This window comes from Hylobates moloch, unplaced genomic scaffold, assembly GCF_009828535.3.
Source record: "Hylobates moloch isolate HMO894 unplaced genomic scaffold, HMol_V3 SCAFFOLD_13, whole genome shotgun sequence".
Classification (NCBI taxonomy): Eukaryota; Metazoa; Chordata; class Mammalia; order Primates; family Hylobatidae; genus Hylobates; species Hylobates moloch.
The window spans coordinates 38,579,445-38,597,926 of NW_026652288.1; the positions used below are offsets into that span (position 1 = coordinate 38,579,445).

The 18,482-nt window shown below is 48.5% G+C and overlaps 1 protein-coding gene across 1 annotated transcript in view; it reads right to left on the minus strand.

Moving 5' to 3' along the window:
* RYR1 (ryanodine receptor 1) overlaps positions 1-18,482 on the minus strand; it is a 159,845-nt gene that overhangs the window by 40,398 nt on the left and 100,965 nt on the right. Inside the window, exons 78-88 of the mRNA XM_058426182.1 lie at positions 17,872-17,971; positions 17,471-17,550; positions 17,299-17,375; positions 16,624-16,697; positions 15,925-15,942; positions 14,748-14,828; positions 9,534-9,622; positions 9,309-9,437; positions 9,094-9,198; positions 6,426-6,507; positions 3,999-4,186 (exon numbers count right to left, since the gene is read on the minus strand). Coding sequence (XP_058282165.1) covers positions 3,999-4,186; positions 6,426-6,507; positions 9,094-9,198; positions 9,309-9,437; positions 9,534-9,622; positions 14,748-14,828; positions 15,925-15,942; positions 16,624-16,697; positions 17,299-17,375; positions 17,471-17,550; positions 17,872-17,971 — 1,023 coding nt within the window. The remainder of the gene's footprint in view (positions 1-3,998; positions 4,187-6,425; positions 6,508-9,093; positions 9,199-9,308; positions 9,438-9,533; positions 9,623-14,747; positions 14,829-15,924; positions 15,943-16,623; positions 16,698-17,298; positions 17,376-17,470; positions 17,551-17,871; positions 17,972-18,482) is intronic.

Sequence of the window (18,482 nt, forward strand, 5' to 3'; positions counted from 1 at the left end):
AAGAGATCGAGACCACCTTGGCCAACATGGTGAAACCCGTCTCTACTAAAAATACAAAAATTAGCTGGGCGTGGTGGCGCATGCCTGTAGTCCAGCTACTCGGGAGGCTAAGGCAGGAGAATTGCTTGAACCTGGGAAGCGGAGTTTGCAGTGAGCTGAGATCACACCACTGCACTCCAGCCTGGTGACAGAGTGAGACTCCTCTCCATCTCAAAAAAAAAAAAAAAGCAGTCCTGCTGGGCATGGTAGCTTATGCTGGTAATCCCAGCACTTTGGGAGCCTGAGGTGGGCTGACTGCTTCAGTCCTGGAGTTCAAGACCAGCTAGGGCAACATGTCAAACCCCATCTCTAAAATAAATAAATAAAATTAGCCAGGTGTGGTGGCACACACCTGGAGTCCCAGTTACTTGGGAGGCTAAGGTAGGAGGATCACCTGAGCCTGGGAGGCAGCGGCTACAGTGAGTGGTGATCACGCCACTGTACTCCAGACTGACTGATAGAGCAAGACCCTGTCTCAAAGAAGCAAAACAAAACAAAAATGCAGTCCTTACCATGTAGGGTTGCTGTAAGGACTAAATGAGCGAATTCATTTATACGCAGGGCACAGAGTGAGAATATGGTAACTATGAGCTCTTCATGAAGGTGAAGGGCTCAGGCACAGTGACGGGTAAGAGGCTACGAGGGATCGGCTGGGAGGCAGGGTCCCAAGGATGTGAGGCTTAGGCTCAGGGAAGCAGGCATTGCCCCTCAGGGTTGGGGAAGGAAAGGAAAAGGCCAGCTGTGACAAAGGCTGCCAAGATGACAAGTCAGAGGGGACAGTGAGAGGTAAAGAGGTCACTGATGATCTTGGTCAGAGGAGTTTCAGGAGCCTGACAGGGATGGAAGCCGGCAGGCCCCGAATCAGGGAAGGAGTGGGAGGTGAGAACGGAGGATCAAGGGCAGATGACTCTTGCAAGGTGTGGCTGAGAAGCAGAGAGACACAGCGAGGCTCTTGGGGGACAACTGGAAGGCATGGGGCACTTTGATTTTAACTCAGGGAACCCTGAGCTTACCTAAGTGCAGATGGCCAGTCACGGCTGCAACCCATAGACTAAGAAGCCATGGGCCAGATGCAGTGGCTCACGCCTGTAATCCCAGCACTTTGGGAGGCTGAGGCGGGCGGATCACTTGAGGTTGGGAATTTGAAACCAGCCTGACCATCACTTGAGGTCGGGAGTTCGAGACCAGCCTGACCAGCATGGTGAAACCCCGTCTCTATTAAAAATACAAAATTAGCTGGGCGTGGTGGTGCATGCCTGTAATCCCAGCAACTTGGGAGGCTGAGGCAGGAGAATCACTGAACCCAGGAGGCGGAGGTTGCAGTGAGCCAAGATCACACCATTGCACTCCAGCCTGGGCAACAAGAGCAAAACTCTGTCTCAAAAAAATAAAAAGCCATGAATCCACACTGATATAAATGAATGGATGAATGAGAAAATGAAATGGACAAGAAGGAAACACTCTTTCTTACAGTAAAATGGTGCCTAGTGATGGTAAAGCATACGGCGAAATGAGAAAACCACCATTTGTCAGCTACTAGAGGAATAGTTGTTTCAGGCAAGAATCATCAATGGATGCTGACCCTAGAGTTAGCAGAATATTTACATAGCCTCAGAGTATATCCTCACAAGACACTTACTGATTCCAAAGGGAATAACAGTAACTTCATTGTGGAGCCCCTGGTGAACACCGAGTTAAGCCATCCAGGTTAACAACAGTAATGGGAAGAGACATTGGCCAGGTGCAGTGACTCACACCTGTAATCCCAGCACTTTGGATGGCTGAGGCAGGAGGATCGCCTGAGCCCAGGGGGTCAAGGCTGCAGTGAGCTAGGATTGTTTGCTCTCCAGCCTGGGCAATAGAGCAAGACTCTGACTCTAAAAACAAATAAATAATTAAATAAACAGTAATGGAATGAAACCACATGTGCCTCCTAATACATTACACTGAGGACACATCACTTCTCTGATATTCCCGCAAATGATGCATAACCCTAGTCTAATAATGATGAAAACTCAGACAAACCCACACTGAACGACATTTTACAAAACAGTTTGCCTGTGTTCTTCAAACATGTCAGGAAAGATAAAGACAGACCCAGGCACAGTTCCAGACTGAAGGAGGAAAACAGACAGAATACCTAGATGCAATCCCTGGTTCTGGGTTGGCAAAGAAAATACATTGACAAAAGAAATTTCTTCAACAAGAGAAATTGAATAAGGTCTAGGATTAGATAGCAGCATTGTGCCAGTGTTAATTTCCTGGTTAGCATAATTGTCCTGTGGTTAGGTAGGAGAATGAATTTGTTCTTAGGAGATACACGCTGAAGTGTTCAAAAGTAAAGGGAAATTGGCTCGGCGAGGTGGCTCAGGCTTGTAATCCCAGCACTTTGGGAGGCTGAGGCGGGCAGATCACTTGAGGCCAGGAGTTCATGACCAGCCTGGCCAACATGGTGAAATCCTGTCTCTACTAAAAATATAACACACACACACACACACACACACACACACACACACACACACACACAACACACACACACACACACACACACACACACACACACACACACACACAATTTAGCCGGACGTGGTGGTGCGTGCCTGTAATCCCAGCTACTCAGGAGGCTGAGGCAGCAGAATCGCATGAACCCAGGAGGTGGAGGCTGCACTGAGCTGAGATGGTGCCACTGCACGCCAGCCTGGGCACAAAAAAAAAAAAAAAAAAAAAGGAAGAAGGAAAGGAATCATGATGAGTAATCCGGAAAATCTGGCGAATTGGGTGAAGGGATTCAGAATTTATGTGAAATCTGAAGTGATTTCAAAATAAAAAGTTAACAAAATGGTAACAATGAAGATCAGGGAGTAGTAATAGTAGCTAACATCTCTTGAGCACTCACCATATTCCAGGTACCGCCCACACTGCCCATCCTCACAATAGTTAATAGTTGTTTTATTTTTATTTTTATAGATACAGGGTTTCACTAGGTCGCCCAGGCTGATCTCGAACTCTGGGGCTCAAGTGATCCTCCCACCTCGGCCTCCCAAATTGCTGGGATTATAGGCATGAACCACTGCACCCTGCCAATAGTTAGTGGTTAATGTGATTATCCTATCCCCATTTTACAGAGGAGGAAACTGAGGTTCAGAAGAAAAGATGGAGAGTTAGGATGGGAGAGGTGGCTAGAGGAGGAGGAGTGGGTTCCTGAATAAGGATGTTCCAGCACTTCCCTCCTAGCAGCCTCATTATTTAGACTTGGAATGGTCTAGTTAGTGACTGCCTCCCCCATTAGACTATAAACCCATGAAAGCACGGGCTGAGTCTATCTTGGTCATTGATGCGTTGATAGCGTCATCACAGGCCCCACACAGAGAAGAAAGTCAGCAAATGTTTATCGATGGAATAACTGATGTCTATTCACAATAATGATAATGTTATGACTATCAATAAAGATAACAGCAATAACGGTTCTCATTTGTGTTAATGCATTTCATCCTCAAAATAACCCAAGGGGCTGAGTGAGGTGGCTCATGCCTATAATCCCAGCACTTTGGGAGGCCGAAGTAGGAGAATTGTTGGAGCCCAAGAGTTCAAGAGGAGCCTGGGCAATGTAGTGAGACCACATCTCTACAAAAAATAAACTTAAAAATTAGCCAGGCATGATGTCACACACCTGTAGTCTCAACTACTCAGGAGGCTGAGGCGGGAGAATTGCTTAAGCCCAGGAGGTCAAGGTTGCAGTGAGCTATGATCACGCCACTGCACTCCAGCCTAGGCAACAGAGAAAGACCTTGTCTCTAAATTAGAATAAAACAGAATACATATAACCCAAGGACTGTTTTATCCTCATTTTACAAATAAGGAAAGTGAGGCTTGCAGAGATGTCTCTTGCCTGAGGCAGGCAGCCAGAAGGGTATGGCTGGCCCTTGGCAACCCCACGCAAGTCCTGGGCCCGAACCCACCTTCTGGAAGTCCTTCTTGGAGATGAGGCCACGGGGATCCGTTACGTAGTCCTGGAAAGCTTCAGAGCCCACAATGTCCTTGAGTTTCAGGAACATGTCGAAGAACTTGAGGATCATCTCCACATTGGACGAGGATTCCACGAGCATGTCCACCATCTGCCGGGCGATCATGCCGTTCACCACGTTCCCTGCAGGCAGCCCCGACGTCAGTGTGGCCAGTGAACACTCCCTTCTGGGGCTCCACCAGGCTTGCCTCTCTTTCCAGCCCAGGAGCCACCACGCTGCTGGAGTATTTCTGGCCAGCCACAGCCTCCCCACCACAGGTCCCTTCCTGACCTGCGTCAGCCTCCTGTGCCAACCTGGCTGATCCTGCCTTTGCCCACCTCCCCCAATAAAGCTAATGATGTCAGGTCGGGGGTGGTGGCTCATGCCTGTAATCCCAGCACTTTGGGAGACCGAGGTGGGTGGATCACTTGAGGCCAGGAGTTTGAGACCAGCCTGGCCAACATGGTGAAACCCCATCTCTACTAAAAATACAAAATCAGCTCGGCGTGGTGGCAGGTGCTTGTAATTCCAGCTACTTGGGAGGCTGAGGCATGAGAATTGCTTGAACCTGGGAGGCGGAGGTTGCAGAGCCGAAATCGTGCCACTGCACTCCAGCCTGGGTGATGGAGTGAGACTCTGTCTCAAAAAAAAAAAAAAAAAAAAAAAAAAAAGATAACGATGACGTATGCTAAAAGTAGGTGCCAAATGCTACCCTGGCACAATCACACAAAAAGGGAAATGTGTGACTCTATTTTTAGGAAGAAACTGAGACATAGAGAAAGTCATGCACTCAAAGTTACATAGCCAGTAAAATGGGGAGAATGGATTTGAACTCAGAGCTGCATGATCTCAGGGCTTACACAGCTAAAACTTCCACGAGTCCACACAGTCAGGAGGGTCCACAGAAGACTGAGACTAGCCAGTGGTAAGCAGCAAGGAGAGGTGGAGATTGGCAAACTGCGATCCCACACTCCCTCTAAAGGCAGCAGCTGAAGCTTGGCTCCAGTTTATTTTTGTATTTTTTAAATTTTAATGTAGGTTGGGCGCACTGGCTCACGTCTGTAATCCCAGCACTTTGGGAGGCCAAGGCAGGTGGATCACGAGGTCAGGAGTTTGAGACCAGCCTGACCAACATGGTGAAATCCCCGTCTCTACTAAAAATACAAAAATTAGCCAGACGTGGTGTCACGTGCCTGTAATCCCAGCTACTCAGGAGGCTGAGGCAGGAGAATCGCTTGAATGTGGGAGGCAGAGCGTGAAGTGAGCCGAGATCATGCCACTGCTCTCCAGCCTGGGCAACAGAGCGAGACTCCATCTCAAAAAAAAAAAATTTATTGTAATTTCACATTTATATAAAAGCTGCAAGAATAGTGTAAAGGATCCTCAGATATCCACATTCATCAATTGTTTATCTTTTGCCACATTTGGTTTGTTTTTGGGGTTTGTTTTTTTGAGACAGGGTCTTGCTCTGTCACCCAGGCTGGAGGGCAGTGGTGTGATCACAGCTCACTGCAGCCTGGACCTCTCGGGCTCTGGTGATCCTCTCACCTCAGCCTCCCGAGTAGCTGGCACACACCATCACACTAGGCTAATTTTTGTATTTTTTGTAGAGACAGGGTCTCACCATGTTGCCCAGGCTGGTCTCAAACTGTTGGGCTCAAGCGATCCTCTGGCCTCGGCCTCCCAAAGTGCTGGGATTACAGGTACGTGCCGCACCCTGCATCACATTTGTCTTATAATTCTCTTTCTCAGCCGGGCGCAGTGGCTCATGCCTGTAATCTCAGCACTTTGGGAGGCTGAGGCGGGTGGATCACGAGGTCAGGAGATCGAGACCACCCTGGCTAACACAGTGAAACCCCGTCTCTACTAAAAATACAAAAAATTAGCCGGGTGTGGTGGTGGGCGCCTGTAGTCCCAGCTACTCGGGAGGCTGAGGCAGGAGAATGGCGTGAACCTGGGAGGCGGAGCTTGCAATGAGCCGAGATTGCACCACTGCACTCCAGCCTGGGTGACAGAGCGAGACTCCGTCTCAAAAAAAAAAAAATTCTCTTTCTCTCTGTATATTTTTTTTCTGAACAATTTGAGAGTAAATTGCAGACATGTGGTCCTTTTACCCTTAAACATTTAGGTGTCTATATCCTAAAAGACAAGGACATTGTTTAATATAATCACCACGCTATCGTGAACATCTAGAGATCTAACATTGATATAATTAAGTTACTTCATCTAATCCAGCTAAGTTTTGCCATGTGAGAAAAACTGAAAGCTTACAGAAAAACTGAAGCTTACAGTTTTTCAAGAAAAGCTGGAAATCTTGATGTTTAAAGGGAGGCTTCTCTGAACCTCTTTACTGTCCCCTCACCCTCACTCCTGGGTGTTTACCTTCTAACAGCGACAGCAACATCACCACCATGTCCTTCTGCAGATCCAGCAGCTCCTTCAGCAGCTCGATCTGGCTTGAGTCCTAGAGACCCCACATCCCAGCTCGGTGAGGGCTGGTCTCTGCAGACACCTCCCCCACCTCTGTTGCTTCTCCCCCTCGTCACCTACCCAGCAGGGCCTAAACCCCTGTTTTCTCCCCTCTTACCTCCGAGGGGACCCGAGTCCAGACATGTTCCTCGGAAGCAGGGAAAGGGGCAGAGAGACAAGATTGTGGGGGTGGGGTTGGCACTTGGGGGAAGGGCCCGATAGGTGATGGGTAGTGGGAAGGCTGGCAGACAAGGAGGACTGGGAGGCTTGCAGGGCAGACATTTGCGGCAGAGAGAGACAGAGACAGACAGAGACAAACACTGGGGACAGAGACCCAGGTCTAGGAAGGGATGTGAGCCCAGCACTGTGCCCGGCCTACAGTGGGCTTAACAGATGTATGTTGAAGATAATGTGTGATGGCAAGAGTGGGACTCTGGGTTCAGGAGGAAGGCTGCAGAGACAGCCACGTGCTTTCTGGCAAGCCATCTGCGGGGAGCATAGGGCCACAGTGTAGGGCCCATAGAAACCTCCAACACAAAGTTTTGCCTTATGGCCCCTATTTATGTTAGGTTGAGTCACATAAAATTGCCAATATGTGATCACTTTTGGCTCACAAAGTGGTAATTTCTTTCTTTTTGAGACAGAGTTTTGCTCTTGTTGCCCAGGCTGGAATGTAATGGTGCAGTCTCGGCTCACCGCAACCTCTGCCTCCCAGGTTCAAGCAATTCCCCTGCCTCAGTCTCCCGAGTAGCTGGGATTACAGGCATGCGCCACCATACCGGGCTAATTTTTTATTTTTAACAGAGATGAGGTTTCTCCATGTTGGTGAGGCTGGTCTCGAACTCCTGACCTCAGGTGATCCGCCCACCTTGGCCTCCCAGAGTGCTGGGATTACAGGCATGAGCCACCATGCCAGGTCCAAAGTGATAATTTCATATGGTTGCATCAAATAAAATGGAGAAGGGAGGAGACGATACCAGATAAAGGGGATGTAAGGGTCTTTGGCTCCCATGCTAGTTCTACCAGTTGTTGATTCCAATCCTAATGTATTTCCACAGTTCCAAAGCTCTGCATTCTGGGTCTAAGGTCCCGACACTCCTAATCTCAAGATCTTACAGTGGGTGGGTGCTTGTGGTTTGCACCTACCCATGATTCAGTCCCCCTCCTCTCTTTACAATTCCTCAATTTTCACCTGCGGTGTCCCCCATCCCACAGTCAGAGCATATGGGGCTAACCCTACCTCCTGGTTCTATAGGTGGGTATATGACCAGGCCTGGCCAGTCAGGGCTTTCTTTCCTAAGCCTATGATGATTGGTTCAGGGATGGACATGTGACTCAATAGGCTAGTCAGAGAGAATCTCAGGTTTTTTTTTTTTTTCTTGGAGCTTTCAGGAAAGAGGAGATCTCTTCCCTCTGGGGCTGTTAAGAAGTAGGGTGGATAGGAGCCTGAGGCACCATTTTTTCCAGCCCAGGAGAAAAGCCTGCTTGCAAATGCAGTCAAAGAGGAGACAGTTCTGCTGACATCACTCTAAGCCCTGGATCTGTAATATGAACTGATAAATTCTTTATTTTTCTTAAGCCACCACTTTGCACTGGATTTCTAGCTTTTGCAACCTAGACTAGATGGTGGCGGATGAATTGGTCCTGCAGGATTTGGAATTCTACATGATGATACCAACATTCTCTAGAATTTTAGGATGATACCAACAGCACAACTTCAGCTGCTGTGACACGGAGGAATTGCATCCTAAGTTTAACTCCTTTTAAAAAGTCAGATGACAACGAATTAGGGTTTCTGCCAGCCCCTGGGGCACCTTTGAGCAAATTAGAAAAAAAGGCGCCCCCTAAAACACTTCCTGTAGGGAAGTTATGACATGCTGGATGCTTTACTGCCATCTGCTGGAAAACTAACCTATTGTAATAAATATACCATTATGTGTAGGATGTGAATGCCTTCAGAGGTCATGCCTTTGTGCAGTGCACAACCTGCGGAACAGTATATGGCAGCCTTGAATATAGTTACCAGACAGAAGCAGAACAAATGGATTAAGTGTTCGTGAGACATTGGCAAGGCTGCAAAGGGGTGAGGGAAAGAGGAACACAAGGATTATGGAAATGGGAGATGGTGCTCAACAGGGACCTTACATCATGAATGCCTGATATGGGTGTCATCTGCCGCAAGCAAGATAAAGAAGCAAAACATTTCCTCAGCCCCAGGCTCTAATCTAGAAACCAGCCCCATCCTAGCCCAAGGACTGTCCACATCTGAGATGACCTCATCAGAGAGAAAAACAGCAACCAATCATAGAGGAGCTCTGGCCATTGGGGTGGGGCCAACACATCAGACCAATGGAAGCGTGGATGGAAAACCAGCTGATTGGTGAAGCAGGAGGGGCAGAGGAGGAGGCGGGGTCATGCGGAGAGCCAATCCAGAAAGAGGATGGATTTGGCCAGAGAGGGAACCAGTCAGGAACATGCCGGGAGCACTTGGGTGACAAACTGATCAATGGGGCAAGACTTGGAAATGGACCACTTAGGGGACGCCCGGAAGCAGGTGGATGGAGACCAGAGGGGCTCGAACCTGAGCGAGCTTCATCATCATGTGGGCGAACACGTGCAGGAACCCCACCACTGCGTCCCATAGGCGGCTGTGCGCCAGGCTCTGCTGGTTCCCGGTGCAGGGACCCTGGGAGGCAGAGCGCCGTGTGAGCGGGAAGGGAATCCCCGAGAAGGGATCAGGGATCGCGATGCGGGACCCCCTCCCTTCCCACTCCCGCCCCAGGGGGAGCGCCCTACCTGGATGTACTCAGTGAGGCTGTTGAACACCTGCTTAGCCACCGACATGGCTTTGGAGAAGTTCCTCTTGCCCTGCTCTTCAATGACATCCTTGCCCGAGTAGTACCAGTAGAAGTCGCTGATGGATTCCTGGTGGGGGCGGGCAGGGTGTGAGGGGGTGCTGGGGCCGATCATGGCCCTGCAGCCTCCTACCCAAGTCACACCTGAACCGTCTCACGTCCTCACCTGCAGCCGCAGGAGGTAGTCCACAGTGCAAATGATGATGTTAATAGTGGTCGTGTTCCCTGTCTGTGTCCGTAGGTAGTTCTGGAAATCTGGGGAGATGAAAAGTCATTTATCCAGCACCTCCCATGTGCTAGGGGAGATGAACAGTGGGTCATTTATTCATTTATGCAATACGCATGTGTCGAGTGCCTATTGTATGACAGAAGGCATATCATCATCAATTTATGTAGTAACTATCAAGTACTTACTATATGACAGAGAAAGATGGATGATCATTTATTCATTTATCTAAAAATACTGGCCGGGTGGCTCATGCCTGTAATCCCAGCACTTTGGGAAGCCGAGGCAGGCAGATCACCTGAGGTCAGGAGTTTGAGACCAGCCTGACCAACATGGTGAAACTCCGTCTCTACTAAAAATACAAAAATTAGCTGGGTGTGGTGGTGGGCGCCTGTAATCCCAACTACTTGGGAGGCTGAGGCAGGAAAATCGCTTCAACCCCAGAGGCAGAGGTTGCAGTGAGCGGAGATCTTGCCATTGCAGTCCAGCCTGGGCAACAAGATCGAAAACCCGTCTCAAAAATAAATAAATAAATAAATAAACAATAAATAAATAATTTAAAAATAGGCCAGGAGCAGTGGCTCACGCCTGTAATCCCAGCACTTTGGGAGGCCCAGGTGGGTGGATCACTCGAGGTCAGGAGTTTGAGACCAGCCTGGCCACCATAGTGAAATCCCGTCTCTACTAAAAAAAAAATACAAAATTAGCCAGGTGTGGTGGCATGTGCCTGTAATCCCAGCTACCTGGGAGGCTGAGGCAGGAGAATTGCTTGAACCCAGGAGGCAGAGGTTGCAGTGAGCCTAGATCATGCCACTGCACTCCAGCTTGGGCAACAAGAGTGAAACTCCGTCTCAAAAAATAAATATAAAAAATAAAATATAATATAAATATTATTAAGGGCTTACTATGTGTCAAATGTGGTGGTCATTTATTCATTCAGTTTTTTCCAACAAATATGTATATTGAGCACCAACTATGTAGCAGGGAAAAATAGATTCAGTCCTTCATTAGTTTCCAAACAATTTTATCGAATTCCTACTATGTGCTGGGGATATTCATGCATTTATCCAACAAATATTTATTGAGCACCTACTAAAGGCCAGGGAACATATGGATTGGTCACTTGTTCATTTATTCAACATATTTTATTGAGTGTATACTACATCCTCACAAGATTAAGATTGTCACATCCTCTTTGCTACAACAAATTTGTTGCGTTCTTACTATGTGTCATGCAGTATTCTAGGCTCTGGGGATACAGTAGTAAAAAAAACACAGTCCCTGGCCTTGGGGGGGATTTTTATTTTTTTTGACAAGGTCTCCCTCTGTTGCCCAGGTTGGAGTACTGTGGCATGATCATAGCTCACTGCAGCCTTGACCTCCTGGGTTCAAGTGATCCTCCCACCTCAGCCTCCCGGGTAGCTGGAACGATAAGTGTGAGCCACCACATCCGGCCAATTTTTAATTTTTTTGTTGAGACCAGCCCAGGCTGGTCTCGAACTCCTGGCCTCAAGCAACCCTCCCACCTTGACCTCCCATAGTGCTGGGATTACAGACATGAGCCGTATGTCCAGCCCCTGCCCTTGTAAAGTTTATATTCTTGTGCAGTAATTTTTAAATCTTTTCTGACTGCAATCTATGGTAGGAAATCCTTTTTTTTTTGAGATGGAGTCTTGCTCTGTCGCCCAGGCTGGAGTGCAGTGGCATGATCTCAGTTCACTGCAACCTCTACCTCCCAGGTTCAAGCAATTCTCCTGCTTCAGCCTCCTGAGTAGCTAGGATTACAGGCATGCGCCACCACGCCCGGTTAATTTTTTTTGTATTTTTAGTAGAGACAGGGTTTCACCATATTGGATAGGCTGGTCTCCAACTCCTGACCTTGTGATCCACCTGCCACAGCCTCCCAAAGTGCTGGGATTACAGGCATAAGCCACCACACCTGGCCAAGGAAATCCTTTTTACATTGAGACCTGATACATGTGTTCAATCTGAAATTACATTCACCTATTCCCGAAAGAGAAGTTTCACATTGCCTTACTCTGTGCCATGCATTCTATTCTTTTCTGTCCTATACTGCTCTAGTTAACTACAAAAGAAGAAATGTGTGCTTCTCATCCTCTCAACCTTGGCTGCACATCAGAACAACCAGGAGGCTTTTAAAAATCCCAGTGCCCAGGCCCAACCCCAGATCAATTAAATTAGAACCTGTAGAGGCAAAACCTGGGCTTAAGTCTCTTTTAAAGCTCCCCAGGCATGCCAGTGTACAAGTACGATGAGAACCTCTGAGTGAAACTAATTCATGAATGTCTGTCTGATGGGTTGGTTCCCACTATTTAAAAAACATTGTTCTGTGAGAGCAAACTGTTAAAGCTGAGTGATGGGTAGTTGGAGGTTTATTATACTGCAGTATATGATTGGAGGTTTATTATACTGTAGTATATGATTGGAGGTTTATTATACTGTAGTATATGATTTTTTTTTTTTGTAGAGACAGGGTCTCCCTATGTTGCCCAGGCTTGTCTTGAACTCCTGGGCTCAAGTGATCCTCCTGCCTCAGCCTCCTAAAGTGCTGGGATTACAGGCATGAGCCACAGTGTACAGCCAAGTCCTTTCAAATGTTTATAGCAACATCATGTTGCACGGGAAGGTTTTAACAGCCCCTCAAAGTATTTTCGCCCTCAGTTTTTCTTTCCCCCTAACTTTTTTACAGTCAGTTCACAATTGCTCTATCAGGTTGGCTAAACAGAAGGCCCATTTCGCCTAGTTTCATGATATAGACAAAGCATACTCAAATATTCAAAATTTTGTAAGCAAAGGTACAGGCTTTCCCCTCAACCCTGCTTTTTTTTTTTTTTTTTTTTTTTTTTGAGACGGAGTCTTGCTCTGTCTCCCAGGCTGGAGTGCAGTGGCATAATCTCGGCTCACTGCAAGCTCCGCCTCCCAGGTTCACGCCATTCTCCTGCCTCAGCCTCTCCGAGTAGCTGGGACTACAGGCGCCCGCCACCACGCCCGGCTAATTTTTTTTTGTATTTTTAGTAGAGACGGGGTTTCACCGTGGTCTCGATCTCCTGACCTCGTGATCCGCCCGCCTCGGCCTCCCAAAGTGCTGGCATTACAAGCATGAGCCACCGCGCCCAGCCTCAACCCTGCTTTCTAACTCCTTTATTTGTGTTAATTTAAATTGTTAAATTAAATTGTGTTAATTTAAATTGGACTATATGCAAAAATAAAAGATACACAGCTCCTGTAAAAAAAATTCTGGCAACTGACAACACCTGTTATAGACATGTGCAAATAAGTGAGAGACAAACCTTTTGTCTGCTTTGAATAGCACTGACTCCTCAAGACATGCAAGGGGTCTGAGATTTGAAAGATATTTCAAATATCTATTTGATTAGGCCATGAATTTAGGCAGAGGACTGGGTTGCAAATATGTTGGGAGACAGCAATCCCTCTCATAACAACATTCTCATTTTCAAAACTTCATATTCCCGAGGAATAAAATTTACTTTAAACCCAAAGACCGATTCCATCTTAGTTAAAATTAAAGAATGAAAATCTCAGCCTCGGCTGGGTGTGGTGACTCACACCTGTAATCCCAGCATTTTAGGAGGCCAAGGCAGGAGGATTGCTTGAATCCAGGAGTTCGAGATCCCCTGGGCAACATAGTGAGATCTCATCTCTACAAAAAAATAAAAAACTTAGCCAGACATGGTGATGCATGCCTGTAGTCCTGGATACTTGGGAGGCTGAGGGGTGGATCACTTGAGCCCGGGAGGCAGAGGTTGCAGTGAGCTGTGATCACACCACTGACCTCCAGTCTGGGCCACAAGAGTGAGACTCTGTCTAAAAAAAAAAAAAAGAAAAAAAAGAAAAAGAAAATCTTAGTCCCATGGCACAAAGGTATTTAATAAACCTTGAAAAACTGGTTGTGGACACAAGACCTTTTGAAAATTCAAGACGAAGGGATCATGCTTTATCCTTCGTTGAAAGAAAAAGAATGAAGATTAAAGATATTTACAAATCAGTTACCTTAAAGAGCACTAACCAAGTGGGTGAAGGTTCTATGGAAGTTAGATTACTAATTACTCCAATTCTTGTCATGAAAGTTAATTTCCGGGTAGTCTGCGGTTTCCTAATCATCTGCTAAAAGTTATAACCACAATCTTGAGACTGTACATGTTTGTTATAGGAAATGGCATCGCGTAGAATGTTTTTTGTGCAGAATTTTGACTGTTCTGTAAAGCTGTAAACTAGGTTTGCTGCATGAGACTGTATTTCTCATCATTGATGTTGTGTAATTAATTTGCTGTCATCCTCAATCTTGTTAAATTGGCTGAACCACAACAAAACAAAACTCTTGCTTAAGATAGGAAAGAATCTGTAGGCCTTTGTACAGATCTTTCCTCTGCAAAGTTTTTATAAGCAAAATAAACAAGTGATTCTAATAGATTTATTTTTAAATGCCAGGCAGTTTTTTCCTTTAGGTCTTTTCTGGACCTAAAGTACAGAAATCCACCACGTGTACTGAACTTTGGCAGCCACTGCAGAATGCCTGTGGGAAAATGGCATGTGACAAATGTCCATTTGGGCAAATTGATTTTTGGCCAAATTGGTTTTTGGCAGATTGCTTTTGGGGAATTGGACTGGCCAGAGGAGATGAAGGGGAAGCAAAGTGGCTAGATTCCAGAAATTCCAGAGAGGTTTTTTTTTTGAGATGGACTTTCATGCTGTTGCCCAGGCTGGAGTGCAATGGTGCGATCTTGGCTCACTGCAACCTCCATCTCATGGGTTCAAGCGATTCTCCTGCCTCAGCCTCCTGAGTAGCTGGGATAACAAGCATGTGCCACCACGCTCTGCTATTTTTTTTATATTTTTAGTAGAGACGGGGTTTCACCATGTTGGCCAGGCTTGTCTCGAACTCCTGACCTCAGGAGATCCACGAGCCTTTGCCTCCCAAAGTGCTGGGATTATAGGCCTGAGTCACTGCGCCCGTCCTCCAGAGAGATTTTGAAAGCTAGGTGGATTGACACTGGCTGGAGAGTGGCCATCATTGACAGGGGGAGGAGGAGGGTTGGAAACTAACTCAGGCAACCCTTCCGTACCAGCCCCAAACCTTGGCTTCCCCTCCACCCCACACCCCTCCCTCCTCACCATTATTGTGCCCCTCACAGAGCAATTGTAGGAATCGGAACAGGTCTTGTGTGAATTCATCATCCGCCATGACCTTCTCTCCTGGGTGGAAGGGAGGGGACAGGGCCCAGGAGGGGTCAGATGCGCCAAGACACAGCGCACACATGCACAAGGCCCATGCACACCGCACACGCATGCACAAAGCATGGGGGTGCTGGGAGGAGCAGCTGCCACTCCAAAGACACTGTGAGGGCCATGGGCATCCATGACGCCAGGCGGTCTTGATCTCAGAGCCCATGACATCAGCAGACGGAGACCTGAAGGGCCCTGGGTCATGAAGCCGGGGCCTCAAGTGTCTTTCTACATCAGTGCCCTCTGATGTCACCACTTGTGTTACATTCGGGAGTGTCTGCTGACCTAGCAGACATTCAGGCAGCTGGTAATGCCCTCAGCCCCCCTTCAGACCGTGGAGGTTAATGGATTATGGGGGTTTGGGTCACCTTCACACAAAGACTCTGGGCAGGGGAAGATTGGGCTGGGAGGGATAAGGGATGGGGATTGAAAGCCAGCCAATTGGCCCAGATGCCTTGAAAGCAGCCAATCCAGGAGTAGCACGGGGGGGCGTGTAAACAAGGGCCAATCAGAATGGGCATCTGAAAGAAGCAAATCATGATGGGCGGTAGGGGAGGAGGCTAGACCGCAAATGGGCCAACCAGAGCAGGCGCAGAGGAGGCAGGCGCACACCAATCAGAGTGGATGCCGGAGGCAACCAATTCGGTTGGTGGATGGGAAACGCTGACCGACCAATCTGAGGTCGGGGTGCAGAGAGCAGAGTAGGTGGAAGTGGGGATCACTCCACACCGGGACTGCGAATCTGGGTCTGGAAGTCCGACAATATCCAGCTGGAAAGAGATCTTTGCCGTGTTCTCTAGCTTCTGCTTCACACATGGGGAAAGTGAAGCTTAGGGAAGGTAAGAGACTTGTTCACAGGCCCATGTATTCTCAGTGGCTGATCTGGGACCTGAATCATGCTCCCCAGACTCCTGATCTCCAGGTTTTGCACTGGCAGGGCGCACCTGCCAAAGGGTCGCTCCCTCCCCTCCACGTTCCAGATCCTCAGCCCCTAGGTGGAGGGGCGGACGGGGTTAGGAGGGGTGGGTGACAGCAGCACAGCACGGGGGTGGGCTGGGGGAATTACCGTTCTGGCGATTGATGACTGGGGCAGCCAACAGGATGGGAGGAGGAAGCAGGAGAAAAGAGAGAAAAAGAGAGAGGGAGACAGACCGCAAACACACACAATGACAGTCAGGGACAAAGACACAGAAAGACACACAGAGTGAGAGGAACAACCCACAGAGAGAAAGGCAGAGTGATAAGGAGACAGAAGGAAGTGGATTAGCAGGGAAGAGGGTAGGAAATGAGGGTAAAAGCAGAGGGAATGAAAGAAGAGGATGGAGAGGGAGAGAGAGAGATGAAGACACAGAGGTAGAAAGGCAGGAGCGAGGATCCAGGTAGAAAGGTTAGACACATCACAACACGGCAAAGAGGAGACGCGATTAACCCGGATTAGGGACATTAATAAGAGAACAGCAACCATGGCGTGACATTTGGGGCACGTGGAGGGTGGAGTCCGTGTAGTGATGGGTGAGAACACAAGACAGAATGACTTCTGGTGGGGGAGGGGGGCAGAGGTGGGTGGTGGACATGGGGAGGGACACCCCGGGGGTATGCAGGGGGTGGGACTGGGGGACCACAGCAGACGGAGGGACCCAAGGGAGCCCTTGGGAACCAGTGTCTTGGAGGAAGGGAGCTCTGGGCAATGGCAGGTGGGGGTGGGGTGGTGGGAATCCCAAAGGAAGATGTCCCAGGGAGAGGGAAGCCCAAGGGAGGGCCTCACCAGTGCCATCCTCGTTCACCATGCCCAGCCCCTCAGCCTTGTTCTGTCTCTCAAAGGCATTGAGATCCAGGACGCTGAGGAAAAGAAAGGAAAGATAGGGGGGATGTGATGAAGCCTCTCCTCTCCTCTCTTCCAGGGCCTGGCAGCTCCCCACCATGGTAGCCTGGAGAGCCACAGTAAACCATGTATGCGCTGAAATAAAGAGGAAGCAGAAATGAAGAGTTGGCAGAAGCTAGGACATAAGGTAGGACCAGGATGAACCATGCGCAAGCTGAAATAATGAACCAGAAACCACCCATTTAGCAAAAGCTGCAGAGGGTAGGAAAAGTCAGCCGGCAGCAAGAGGCGAATAAAGGCAGACAACAGTGGAGGCATATTAATTGGGATCATCAGAGAGCTCCTAAATCTCCCACTGCCAAGTTCCCTTTGAATTCTCAAGTTTTTGGTTCCACTGTCTGGAATCCATAATGCAACTCATTCTTCAAGTCTATGACATTTTGCCTCCCTTATTGTTCTACATTAATTCTTATAATAAATTCCCTGTTATTTGAGCGATTCTGAGTGAGTCTCTTTCCTGGGACTGAAAGAGCAGAATCAGAACCGGAAATGGTACCAGGAGTGGGGTGGCAGTGGCACCAAACAGAGCTTAAAAAGAAGAGGTCCACTCGAACCTACCTGCATGTTTGCATCAGTGCCTGGATACTCTGGAAGAAGCCAACTTCCTTCTTGTCCTTAAGATAATCCAGCATTTTCTGCAGAGGGGGAAGCAGGGGAGGAGGAACTGGGAGTCACACAGGAACCTCTCACCCCTCCTTGCCTTCTTCTGACGTCCCTTTGCCTCTGTTACCTGCTGGACCTCAGCATTGCCTCCATTGAGGATGGAGATGCCCAGCTTCAGGGTGGAGGACACCATGGCACCTGTCTCTCCTGGAGGGAGTGGGAGAAAAAAGATGGTCCACCCAGTTGGAAGGCAGTGTGTTCCACCCACCAGAAAACAGCCATCCCAAGGGATGTGAGAGAAGGGGATTTAAGAGTGTGCCAAGGTGCGCATGCAGGGGTGAATGTGATTGAAGGATGAGTGAGAAATTGCAAGGCAGGTATGCAAGGGGAAGCTGCAAGGGCTGGGGTGTGCGTGCAAACCACAGGCATCGAGGGGTGGCAAATGGGTCCACAGGGAATGGGTGAGCCGGGAAGAGTGAGGTCAGGATGAGTGCACTCGGAAGAGTCCAGTGCACATGTGAGGGGTACCTTTGCAGGCACTGATCATCTGCAGTACCATCTCAGCCGCCCCCCGGGTGTGCAGCCGTGCTTGCTGGTACAAGAGCCTCTGCTTCTCCATCTCTTTCTCCTGGGAAGGGAGGCAGACCCATGGGGGCAAGTCCAGGCTTTCCAGCCCAGCCTTTCCCCCTCACATTCTCACTTCTGCCCTCTCTGTTCCAGCCACATCCACAACTCACTCCTTCAGTCATAAGCTCCCTCCATCCCCTGGGGCTCACACCCTCGATGTATCTCCTGTACCTAGCACGGGGCTAGGCATCAGGCAAGATCTACATAAATCAGAGCTGGGCATGCAGCAGTCTTAACCTGGGCCCATGGGCCTCCAGGCCATCTGTGAACTTGGATGATGAAAAGTTACATTTTTATGTTTTCCGCCCTCTAACAGAAATGTAGCATTTCCTTCCTTTATGGATGAAGCCATAAATCACAGCAATATTAGCAGAACCTGTGGTTTTGTCACCAATAAAAATCACGGATGTGGCTGGGCAACGTGGCTCATGTCTGTAATCCCAGCACTTTGGGAGGCCGAGGCGGGGAGATCACGAGGTCAAGAGGTCAAGACTATCCTGGCTAACACAGTG